Genomic DNA, 12,316 nt, shown 5'->3' with positions numbered 1-12,316 from the left:
CGGTACTGGGCGCCTAGTCCTAGAATTGACCAGACATCAGTCTTAGAGGGCATTAGGTGCACAGTTCTGGAGGTGACCACAAGACCTTTAGCTCTAGAGATGACCATCAGATGCCCAGTCCTAGAGGCACCAAATGCCCAGCCTTAAAGGTAACCATCAGATGCCCAGATCTAGATTTGCCCAGTCCCATGTGCTAGAGGCCACCAGAAACTCAGCCGTGGAGGGCATTAGATGCACGTTCAGAGAGGTGCCCACCACCCCCTCCCCAGGTGTAGAGGTTTGTTATTAGCAGCGTCGGGGGGAGTCGGGGTATCTGCCCCTCAGCTCCTCCTTGAAGCCCCGGTACAGCTCCCGGTTCCGCGTGTTCTCGGCTTCCTTCTGGCTGTGGAAATCCCCCGGCAGCTTGTGGCCCTTGTGAAGCAGGAAGGCCGAGTCCAGCACAGCAAAGGAGAAGCCAGCCACATGCAGCTCACAGGCCTGGGGGGAGGAAGGGAGGAAGGGAGGAAGGTCAGTACGTGCCATGGCTGCCCTGTGACCCCCATCATGTGCCCATTCCCTGCACCCCCTTACCCATTTCCCCCCCCCTTACTCCATGACCCACCAGTACCCCCTCCCCTCCTCCCTCTGCCACCACCTATCTGTGCCCTCCCCCTCCGACCTCTCAGTTCCCCCTGCCCATCTCTCCCTGTTCCCCCTAACCTCCTGCACTCACCCTCCGCTTGTGATCTCTCCCTGTTCCCCCTCCGCTTGTGATCTCTCCCTGTCCCCCCTCCGCTTGTGATCTGTCCCTGTTCCCCCTCCGCTTGTGATCTCTCCCTGTCCCCCTCCGCTGTGATCTCTCCTGTCCCCCCTCCGCTTGTGATCTCTCCCTGTTCCCCTCCGCTTGTGATCTCTCCCTGTCCCCCTCCGCTTGTGATCTCTCCCTGTTCCCCCTCCGCTTGTGATCCCTCGTCCCCCTCCGCCTTGTGATCCCTCCGTCCCCCTCCGCTTGTGATCTCTCCCTGTTCCCCCTCCGCTTGTGATCTCTCCCTGTTCCCCCTCCGCTTGTGATCTGTCCCTGTCCCCCCTCCGCTTGTGATCTCTCCCTGTTCCCCCTCCGCTTGTGATCTCTCCCTGTTCCCCCTCCGCTTGTGATCTCTCCCTGTTCCCCTCCGCTTGTGATCCCTCCCTGTTCCCCCTCCGCTTGTGATCCCCTCCCTGTTCCCCCTCCGCTTGTGATCTCTCCTGTTCCCCCTCCGCTTGTGATCTCTCCCTGTTCCCCCTCCGCTTGTGATCTCTCCCTGTTCCCCTCCGCTTGTGATCTCTCCCTGTTCCCCTCCGCTTGTGATCTCTCCCTGTTCCCCCTCCGCTTGTGATCTCTCCCTGTTCCCCCTCCGCTTGTGATCTCTCCCTGTTCCCCTCCGCTTGTGATCTCTCCGTTCCCTCCGCTTGTGATCTCTCCCTGTTCCCCCTCCGCTTGTGATCTCTCCCTGTTCCCCCTCCGCTTGTGATCTCTCCCTGTTCCCCCTCCGCTTGTGATCCCTCCCTGTTCCCCCTCCCTCTTCACAATATGGCCATAAACATGTTCACTTTTACAGGCAGTATTGCCACTACGATGTAATCCTTACCGGTCAGTATGTGTTTCTAAGTTATATGTAATCAAGTAATGAAGGAGGAACCGGGCAGCGGCTCTGTGCCCGGCCGGGCCTGGCTGTGTGTGCCCGGCAGGGCCTGGCTGTGTATACCCCGCAGGGCCTGGCTGTGTGTGCCCGGCAGGGCCTGGCTGTGTGTGCCCGGCAGGGCCTGGCTGTGTGTGCCCGGCAGGGCCTGGCTGTGTGTGCCCGGCAGGGCCTGGCTGTGTGTGCCCGGCAGGGCCTGGCTGTGTGTGCCCGGCAGGGCCTGGCTGTGTATACCCCGCAGGGCCTGGCTGTGTGTGCCCAGCAGGGCCTGGCTGTCTATACCCCGCAGGGCCTGGCTGTCTATACCCCGCAGGGCCTGGCTGTCTATACCCCGCAGGGCCTGGCGCTGTGTGCCCAGCCGGGCCTGGCTGTCTATACCCCGCAGGGCCTGGCGCTGTGTGCCCAGCCGGGCCTGGCTGTCTATACCCCGCAAGGCCTGGCTGTCTATACCCCGCAGGGCCTGGCTGTCTATACCCCGCAGGGCCTGGCGCTGTGTGCCCAGCCGGGCCTGGCTGTCTATACCCCGCAGGGCCTGGCGCTGTGTGCCCAGCCGGGCCTGGCTGTCTATACCCCGCAGGGCCTGGCGCTGTGTGCCCAGCCGGGCCTGGCTGTCTATACCCCGCAAGGCCTGGCTGTCTATACCCCGCAGGGCCTGGCGCTGTGTGCCCAGCTGTCTGCACGTGGATAAAACTGGGGCCAGAGGGAGACACTCCAGATCTCTGAATATATCAGGGAGCGACGCTCATCTGGTTTGGGGCATCTTCAAAACGTGGGGGAAAGAAAGCCCTTTAGATGAGGAGTTTGTTCTTTTCTGCATATTACCAGTTCTGTGAAACCCCGAGTCGCGTCCTCCATGAATCTGTGACCGGTGCATAACAATAAGCCCACTTTGGGCAGAGTACATCTCCCCCACAATCCACCTCCGGCCCGGGCTTCCCTTGGTAAAGTACTGTGTAGGTATTGTCTCACTATGGGGGTTTGTATAAGAGATGGTATATAAAGATATACAGTCTTGTTACCTTCAATGTAAAATGTTCCAGGTGCAGACGCAGCGCTAACTGAACCGGTTTACATCTGAAGCGAGTCCTTTTCTACATAGTTACATAGTAGATGAGGTTAAAAAAAAGACGTACGTCCATCAAGTTCAACCTGATACATTTAGTTAAAATGTGTATATCTTCCTGTGAATAAAAGGGGCAGAGGACTCCTCGGGTGTAACACCCCAATCAGGGGCGGCAAACTCCGGTCCTCCAGGCCACGAACAGGTCAGGTTTTCAGGATATCCCTGCTTCAGCACAGGTGGCTCAATCAGTGACTCAGTCAACGACTGAGCCACTTGTGCTGAAGCAGCGATATCCCCAACACATGACGTGTTGGTGAGCCCTGGAGGACTGGAGTTGGCCAGTCAACGATGGAGCACCTGCGCTGAAGCAGGGATATCCTACAAACCTGAGCTGATGGTGGCCCTTGAGGACTGGAGTTATACCTGGTGGTGGCAGCGTAATTGGGATATTGTGTGGTGATTTTGGGGGGGTGAGTGTGCTCGCCTGCCCCTTTGCCCACCCTCCCACCTTCTCCCCCCTCTCACCTGGCTTATCCTGTTGAAGCCATACTGCTTGAACCTCTCCTCATAGGCTGGCACCTCGGCCCCGCCAATGTAAAACGGCTCCCACGGGTCTCTCCACTCCACCGAATACGCCACCCCCACACTGGCAGCGCCCTCCTTCTCTGGCAGGTTCAGCCACTGCGAGTAGTTGGTGGGTGCCTGGCACCGTGGGCACAGCTCCTCATAAAACCCTCGCACCTCCCCCACCTGGTACAACCTCAGCAGCTCCTCCTTGGTGCCCGGAAGACGGCGGGTGTGGCGGATCTCGAAGGCGGGCACCACGAACACCGTGCGCCCCCGCCACCCCTCCAGCAACCAGCCTCAAAAACCCTTCCCTCAGCCCATCGCTGGGTACCATATCGATGTCCACCACCAGGGTGAAGGAGGCCCTGCTCACGCCCGCCCTGGCCACGTTCCTCAGCAGGTTGTTGGGGTAGGAAGCATTGCCCGCGTAGTTGACTGTGTTAGTGCCAACCCCGCCGCCTTGGCGAAGGCAGCCTGGCACGTGCGCAGGCGGGCAAACTCTCCCCGGTCCTCCAGCTCCGGGACGGAGGCCGTGTCCCCGGACTGGCACACTAGGTGGAAGGATACCCGCTCTCTCAGCGGTGGGCACAGCCGCGCCAGGGCATACGCCAGTACAGTTGCCAGCTTGGCTTGCGCTGCACTGGGAGCAAAGAGTGCCAGGGAAATCTTGCCATCCCAGCGCTGTACCAGCTCCTGCAGGTGCCCAAGATTGCTCAGGCTGGCATGGGATGCCAAGGCCACATCCAATCGTGCTTGCACCTCCTCTTCGGGTGCCACCAGTTGGCGATAGACCCGGTACTGACCACTGCCGTCCAGCACGCCCCCGCCAGCCAGGGCAGCCTTGAGACGTTCCTTCTGCTCTCTCTGCCAGCGTGGCTCCGGGTGAGCGATGCCCCCGGGCTCCGGGTGAGGGTAGGCGGACCGCTGCTGCTGTCGCCCGTGTAGGCTGGAGAGGAGCGAGAGGTAGAGGAGCTGGAGGAGGGCAACGAGGAGGAGGGCGGCCAGCGCCACTCGGAAGAATGAGCAGCGCACTGTGGGGGACATTGCCTGGCACTGCCAGCTGCTTCTAGCTCTCTGCCCTACACAGTTTCTGGCCACGCTCTACTACTTTGCATGGCACTGCCCTGGGTATACCAGAGCTTACAATCTACACACATCCTCCTCTCTATCTTATCTTCTCTCACACCTACTCTCCTCCCCTTTCCTTACACGCTTACACTCCCGTGCCCCCTAATGCAAACTCTATACACAGCCCCATACTCCCCTTTAACCAAGACCCCCACCCTACCCACTAACCTTCAATAGGGAGTTTTTTTTTTTTTTTAAAGGATCCTAATAATCCGAGATAGTTATAGGATCACGCTTAACCTTAATGCAAAGCCCACTGATCTCCCGAAACCAGCACTTGTAAGAAAAATCCATGCTAGATCCCTGCTAAAATCCCATACACTGATCTCCCTAAACCCCTAATATCACCTAAAAAACTACCCAAAACAGCCTAATATCCCCTACAAAAAAATCAACTAATTTGCCAATCTTTCTAAAACACCCTAATTTCATGCAAAGCACAATATGCTATGGAAACATGTCCTACCTAATCCTACTAAAATGATCTCCCTAAATCCACTTGATTCAGCAAAGCACAGATCCCAATACTTTCTAAACCCTTAAAAAAATCCTACACTAAATAGCTCTTATTTTGCAAAGCTGCCACCCTACAACCCCACAGAAACCCCACAGATACCCCACTGAGCTCCTGATCCCTCCAAACCCCAAATGTTTAGCAAATAACAGCCCTGGCAACTGCAGAATCCTATGTCCCAACCCCACTAAATCCTTTGCACAAACCCCACAGAGCCGCTAAACCCCCCTGATTTCCCCATCACAATCCCTTAATCTGCTTGCAATGGCCCAATTATTAATACTACCCATCATCCCACATGAAAGAACCAAAAAGCATGCACATTGCAATAGAATGAGCTTTGCCAAACATCTGCAGCGCCCCCTGGCGGGGTGGAGGAGGAAGGCCAGGGGGGACACTGCAGATATGCAGACACCCAGAATAGAAATGCAAAAGCATGGGGGGGGGATCGTCAGATCCGAATACAATAGGGAAGAGACTGTAGGGTCGATGTATGGCTAGTGATAGCAACTGTATCATAAGCGGCCGGTATCATGTTCTCTAAGATATAAGTTCACAGAGCACTGCACGCAGCCAGCTGACGAGGTGGCCGAGTGGTTAAGGCGATGGACTGCTAATCCATTGTGCTCTGCACGCGTGGGTTCGAATCCCATCCTCGTCGACTCATTTTTACTGATCTTGTCATATTTATGACCTAAATTAGGGAGGGGGTTTTAGAGAACTGGCTGCAGCTGGGGTAAATGCACACTTACATCAATCTGTTCTCTTCCTTTCTCTGTATATGTATAATTTCCACTAATACGCAGCATTTGATCAACCATATTTTATTAATAAGCCTCATCTATTAATAAATCATAAAGAAATATTATGACATATATTTAGGTAATATAATCAAACAAAAGATGGCAGAATCCGTATGTGACAGCAATGATTTTCTACATTATTGGGTTAGGGGTTTTTCAGTTAAACCAGCAGCACGGAGATACGCGTCAGGCTGGCATATTGGGATTAGGCTGAACAAGTGTTTCTTTTACCCGGCTTCACACACACACACACACATACACACACACACACATACACATACACACACACACATACACAGATACATTCGCTCAAAGTAGCGGCCATTACTTGGGAATTCTAAGGCCTCGGATATAGTTGGCGAGCGCGACGGAGCGCATGGCGTCCCGCGCTCCTGCTGCAGAGGCGAGCCGTGGCCTGTGGGAGGAGGAGAAGCAATGGGACGAGCGTGTCGGAGGCGGGCCCGTGACGTCACGTGAGCGGTTCACCCTCATTGGCCGAACCGCGCAGGTGACCCCTTCCGTCGCGCAACAAAATAAAAAATGTTGTCGCGGGAAAAATCGGCCGCGCCGTCGCTCTCGTGCGCGCTTGTCACATTGACTTACGGCCTTTTGTTTGTGGCGGTGTGCGTCATCGCGCAGACTATGAACGCGGCCTAAGAAACCAACCTCATCCCTCCTCCCCTCATCTCTCTCCCTCCCATCACTTTCCTTTAATGCCTTCTCCTCACCGCGCCAACTGACTTCCTCTGTCTTTCTTCGTCTGCTTTCTGTGTAAACTTTATAGCTGACTCTCCTCATCTGCCACCAGGCTATGTGCATTATGATGTCACGTGCTAGATACTGAGCCCACCAGTCAGGGCCGGCTTGATGGCGGTCCCATCGCGCCGAGCCTCGAGCTTAACAGTAAACTGATTTCAGGGGAGAACGCGGGGGACCTCTGTAGGTGCCACGGATTGTTCCAGATTGTACTTTTCCTTCAGTTCCTCAAACAGCATGAGGCTGCCCGTCCCAGTGCCGAGGCGTGCGCTGTGCGTGCAAGCAGCGCCCCTCAATGGGGCTGGGCCCAGTACGCACCTTCGCGCGGAAGGTGCAGCCGCGCCCGTACTATATGATTTTCCAAAGACAGTGAAATTGAGTTTACAGTTTGCGACGGAGGCGTGGCCACGCCCCCACCGGTGGTTCAGCCAATGAGGGCGAACCAGCCGCGAGAGGTCATGGCCACGCCCCTGCAAAAACCCTGCCACGCCCCCCCCATCGCAATCTCTCCCTCTTCCCGCAGACCTCAGATCGCAGGGAAGCGCTGTGAACCAGGCGCGCGTGCTGCAGTGCAGACTGGGACCACAGCCTGAGCTTATCCTTCACTAACAGGTCTCCCACCTGTAAAATCCCCCTATACCTCCAGCTATGCCGGGGAGAAATCCTGGATTACCAAACAAAGGCATGAACCTGGATGGCCCCGACATCACCTTATATTTTCTTTCTGAGAGGTACGTGTCGCAGATATCTGTGTATTAGGAGGGGGTGAGAGGTACGTGTCCCTGATGACTGTGTATTAGGAGTGAGAGGTATACAGCAGGGCCCCGCTTCTCGGCGCTTCGCTTTTCGGCGCTCCGCCGATACAGCGGCACCGAGAAGGGGGGCCGCCATCTTTGATTCCCAGTCGCGCATGTGTAGAAGGGGCGGTTGCGCCCGGCGCGCATGCGCAGACTGGTGTCTGCGCGCGCATACCGTAGTTTGCGCACGCAGACCATAGGCCGCGCATGCGCAGAACTGAAAATCGCCGTATCCGCTTTCCGCCGATTTTCACTATACGGCGGGCCCCTGGAACGGAACCCGCCGTATGCCCTGGGGCCCCGCTGTATGTCCCTGATGCTTGTGTATTAGGAGGTGAGCAGTATGTGTCCCAGATGTCTGTGTATTAAAAGGTTGTGAGAGGTGTGTCCCTAATGCCTGTGTATTAGGAGGGGGTGAGAGGTGTGTCCCTAATGCCTGTGTATTAGGAGGGGGTGAGGTGTGTCCCTAATGCCTGTGTATTAGGAGGGGGTGAGAGGTGTGTCCCTAATGCCTGTGTATTAGGAGGGTGTGAGAGGTGTCCCTAATGCCTGTGTATTAGGAGGGGGTGAGAGGTATGTATCCCTAATGCCTGTGTTTTAGGAGCTGAGAGGTACGTACGTGTTCCTGATGTCTGTGTATTAGGAAGGGGTGAGAGGTACATGTCCCTGATATCTGCGTATTAGGAGGAGGTGAGAGGTATGTGTCTCTGATATCTGTATATTAGGAGGGGGAGAGGCGTGTGTCCCTAATGCCTGTGTATTAGGAGGGAGTGAAAGGCATATGTCCATGATGCCTGTGCATTAGGATGGGGTGAGAGGTATATGTCCCTGTTGCTTGTATATTAGGAGGGGTTGAGAGATACATGTCCCTGATGCCTGTGTATTAGGAGGTGAGAGGTATGTGTCCCTGATGCCTGTGTATTATGAGGGGGTCAGTCCCTGATACCTGTGTATGAGGTGAGAGGTATGGGTCCCTTATATCTGTATATTAGGAGGTGAGAGGTACGTGTCCCTGATGTCTGTGTATTAGGAGGTGAGAGGTATGTGTCCCTGATGCCTGTGTATTAGGAGGTGCAAGGTATGTGTCCCTGATGCCTGTTTTTTTGGAGGTGAGAGGTAAATTAATAACCAGATATTTTTTTTAAAAGTATTTTTTATCATAAAATATAAGTCATTAAAGGAAAAAAAACAACCTTTTCATTTCCCTCTGACCTAAATTGTTAATAAATAGGAACCCTGGTATTAAACCCTCCCCCCAACCCCCCCCCCCCTTCTTTACAGACAGAACGTGCCCCTTCAAGGAGGAGGAAACCCTGTTATAAGAACCCCCCCCCCTTATAAGTGTGTCCCACTGCCCCTATTTCTACGGGATACATTATGAATTAAATAAATAAAAAAACTCTTCATGTAGTTAAAAAAAATGACATTTGCTCTTTTTTTAATTTTTATTATTTTAGCACAGATGTAATCCCTTTCTTTATACACAGGTAAGATTGGGGATATCCACTGCATGCTATATAATAATATTATTATTATTATAATATTCCCTTTCAAATCCTATCAAATGACCAGTTTCCTTTTTTTTTTTTGTCCAAAACAATGTTTTCTTACTAAATTCATGTTCCATCTTTAACCCCCGTAGTGCTGGGAAAGTTTCGCACAGTACTGTATCCCAATTTGTCCTTTTAGGGTTTTCGACCTATTTTATGCTGCATTATTGTGTATAAAATAAATAGGATTATGAGAAATACACATCAAGCTGTAAGATGTTTGTGAAATAGCAAACTTGCTATCAGCTGAGAACTAACTTCTTCTTAAAGGCATCAAAATCCCTAAAATAATGCCCCGCCCCTCCCCCCATTTAATACAAGAGGCAGTTTTTAACCATATTTGACTATTCTGCCTGGCCATGGTGGGGATGGAGGGGCAGAAGGGAGGAGGTCCTCGCTATAAGAGCAGGAACAAGGTAGAACGTGAGAGCAGGATCCCCGGGGGTGGGGTTAGATCTTCGTGGGTGGAGATAGATGCTCAGGGCGGGGTCAGCTCTCCGTCTTCTCTGTTATAGCAGAGCCTTGAAGAGGAAAGACAGTCCTGCTCCGACGGACAGACCTAGCGCCAGGAAGAACGTCATTATAGCCCCGGTCATCTCACTCTCGTGGGGCAGCACCTTCCTGGGGAGAGGATAGCAGAGAAAGGGTGAGTGGACACGTGTCCATGACAGGGACCCATCTGTGTGTCTCATACTGCAGTGGGAGGAACAGACACATAGCTCCCTTCTGTCTGTGTCACTGTGTCACCCTGTGGGGGGAGGGACAGACTCATAGCTCCCTTCTGTCTGTGTCACTGTGTCACCCTGCGGGGGGAGGGACAGACACATAGCTCCCTTCTGTCTGTGTCACTGTGTCACCCTACGGGGGAGGGACAGACTCATAGCTCCCTTCTGTCTTAGTCACTGTGTCACCCTGCGGGGGAAGGGACAGACTCATTGCTCCCTTCTGTCTGTGTCACTGTGTCACCCTGTGGGGGACGGACAGACTCATAGCTCCCTTCTGTCTGAGTCACTGTGTCACCCTGCGGGGGAAGGGACAGACTCATGGTTCCCTTCTTTCTGTGTCACTGTGTCACCCTGTGGGGGAGGGACAGACTCATAGTTCCCTTCTGTCTGTGTCACTGTGTCACCCTGCGGGGGGAGGGACAGCCCCATAGCTCCCTTCTGACTGTGTCACCCTGCGGGGGGAGGGACAGCCTCATAGCTCCCTTCTGTCTGTGTCACTGCGTCACCCTGCGGGGGGAGGGACAGGCTCCTAGCTCCCTTCTGTCTGAGTCACTATGTCACCCTGCGGGGGAGGGACAGCCTCATAGCTCCCTTCTGTCTGAGTCACTGTGTCACCCTGCGGGGGAAGGGACAGACTCATTGCTCCCTTCTGTCTGTGTCACTGTGTCACCCTGTGGGGGACGGACAGACTCATAGCTCCCTTCTGTCTGTGTCACTGTGTCACCCTGCGGGGGAAGGGACAGACTCATGGTTCCCTTCTTTCTGTGTCACTGTGTCACCCTGTGGGGGAGGGACAGACTCATAGTTCCCTTCTGTCTGTGTCACTGTGTCACCCTGCGGGGGAGGGACAGCCCCATAGCTCCCTTCTGTCTGTGTCACTGTGTCACCCTGCGGGGGGAGGGACAGCCTCATAGCTCCCTTCTGTCTGTGTCACTGCGTCACCCTGCGGGGGGAGGGACAGGCTCCTAGCTCCCTTCTGTCTGAGTCACTATGTCACCCTGCGGGGGGAGGGACAGCCTCATAGCTCCCTTCTGTCTGAGTCACTGTGTCACCCTGCGGGGGGAGGGACAGGCTCATACCTCCCTTCTGTCTGAGTCACTGTGTCACCCTGCGGGGGAGGGACAGCCTCATAGCTCCCTTCTGTCTGTGTCACTGTGTCACCTGCGGGGGGAGGCACAGGCTCATAGCTCCCTTCTGTCTGAGTCACTATGTCACCCTGCGGGGGAGGGACAGCCTCATAGCTCCCTTCTGTCCGAGTCACTGTGTCACCCTGCGGGAGGAGGGACAGGCTCATAGCTCCCTTCTGTCTGTGTCACTGTGTCACCCTGCGGGGGGAGGGACAGACTCATAGCTCCCTTCTGTCTGTGTCACTGTGTCACCCTGCGGGGGGAGGGACAGACTCAGCTCCCTTCTGTCTGTGTCAAAGTGTCACCCTGCGGGGGAGGGACAGGCTCATAGCTCCCTTCTGTCTGAGTCACTGTGTCACCCTGCGGGGGGAGGGACAGGCTCATAGCTCCCTTCTGTCTGTGTCACTGTGTCACCCAGCGGGGGAGGGACAGGCTCATAGCTCCCTTCTGTCTGTGTCACTGTGTCACCCTGCGGGGGGAGGGACAGACTCATAGCTCCCTTCTGTCTGTCACTGTCACCCTGCGGGGGGGGACAGACTCATAGCTCCCTTCTGTCTGTGTCACTGTGTCACCCTGCGGGGGGAGGACCGACTCATAGCTCCCTTCTGTCTGTGTCACTGTGTCACCCTGCGGGGGGAGGGACAGGCTCATAGCTCCCTTCTGTCTGTGTCACTGTGTCACCCTGCGGGGGAGGGACCGACTCATAGCTCCCTTCTGTCTGTGTCACTGTGTCACCCTGCGGGGGGAGGAACAGGCTCATAGCTCCCCTTCTTTCTGTGTCACTGTGTCACCCTGCGGGGAGGACAGACTCATAGCTCCCTTCTGTCTGAGTCACTATGTCACCCTGCGGGGGAGGACCCGACTCATAGCTCCCTTCTGTCTGTGTCACTGTGTCACCCTGCGGGGGAGGAACAGGCTCATAGCTCCCTTCTTTCTGTGTCACTGTGTCACCCTGCGGGGGGAGGGACAGACTCATAGCTCCCTTCTGTCTGTGTCACTCTGTGTCACCCTGCGGTGGGAGGGACCGACTCATAGCTCCCTTCTGTCTGTGTCACTGTGTCACCCTGCGGGGGGAGGGACAGGCTCATAGCTCCCTTCTGTCTGTGTCACTGTGTCACCCTGCGGGGGGAGGGACCGACTCATAGCTCCCTTCGTCTGTGTCACTGTGTCACCCTGCGGGGGGAGGAACAGGCTCATAGCTCCCTTCTTTCTGTGTCACTGTGTCACCCTGCGGGGGAGGGACAGACTCATAGCTCCCTTCTGTCTGAGTCACTATGTCACCCTGCGGGGAGGGACCTGAGTCACTATGTCACCCTGCGGGGGAGGGACCGACTCATAGCTCCCTTCTGTCTGTGTCACTGTGTCACCCTGCGGGGGGAGGAACAGGCTCATAGCTCCCTTCTTTCTGTGTCACTGTGTCACCCTGCAGGGGGAGGGACAGACTCATAGCTCCCTTCTGTCTGTGTCACTGTGTCACCCTGCGGGGGGAGGGACAGGCTCATAGCTCCCTTCTGTCTGTGTCACTGTGTCACCCTGCGGGGGGAGGGACCGACTCATAGCTCCCTTCTGTCTGTGTCACTGTGTCACCCTGCGGGGGGAGGAACAGGCTCATAGCTCCCTTCTTTCTG

The 12,316-nt window shown here is 55.3% G+C and overlaps 2 protein-coding genes and 1 non-coding gene across 5 annotated transcripts in view; 1 reads left to right on the top strand and 2 right to left on the bottom strand.

Moving 5' to 3' along the window:
• Positions 1-6: 6 nt before the first annotated feature.
• B4GAT1 (beta-1,4-glucuronyltransferase 1) lies at positions 7-5,246 on the bottom strand. Its single transcript, XM_075569856.1, is given in 4 exon segments — positions 7-477; positions 3,247-3,577; positions 3,579-3,726; positions 3,729-5,246. Coding segments are annotated over 4 exon segments (1,275 nt in total). The 5' UTR covers positions 4,333-5,246; the 3' UTR covers positions 7-285.
• A 263-nt stretch (positions 5,247-5,509) lies between these two features.
• TRNAS-GCU (transfer RNA serine (anticodon GCU)) lies at positions 5,510-5,591 on the top strand. The gene has a single exon. It is a non-coding gene; the product is annotated as a tRNA-Ser (tRNA).
• Positions 5,592-8,858: 3,267 nt separating this feature from the next.
• The window catches only part of SLC29A2 (solute carrier family 29 member 2), a 46,644-nt gene continuing 43,186 nt past the window's right edge, over positions 8,859-12,316 (bottom strand). For all 3 annotated transcript variants that reach the window (XM_075569854.1, XM_075569853.1, XM_075569855.1), the window contains one exon: positions 8,859-9,457. In XM_075569854.1, the coding sequence (XP_075425969.1) occupies positions 9,346-9,457 (112 nt within the window). In that variant the 3' untranslated portion in view covers positions 8,859-9,345. The remainder of the gene's footprint in view (positions 9,458-12,316) is intronic.

This window comes from Ascaphus truei, chromosome 14, assembly GCF_040206685.1.
Source record: "Ascaphus truei isolate aAscTru1 chromosome 14, aAscTru1.hap1, whole genome shotgun sequence".
Lineage (NCBI taxonomy): Eukaryota > Metazoa > Chordata > Amphibia > Anura > Ascaphidae > Ascaphus > Ascaphus truei.
This window is presented reverse-complemented; position numbering and strand designations above follow the sequence as displayed.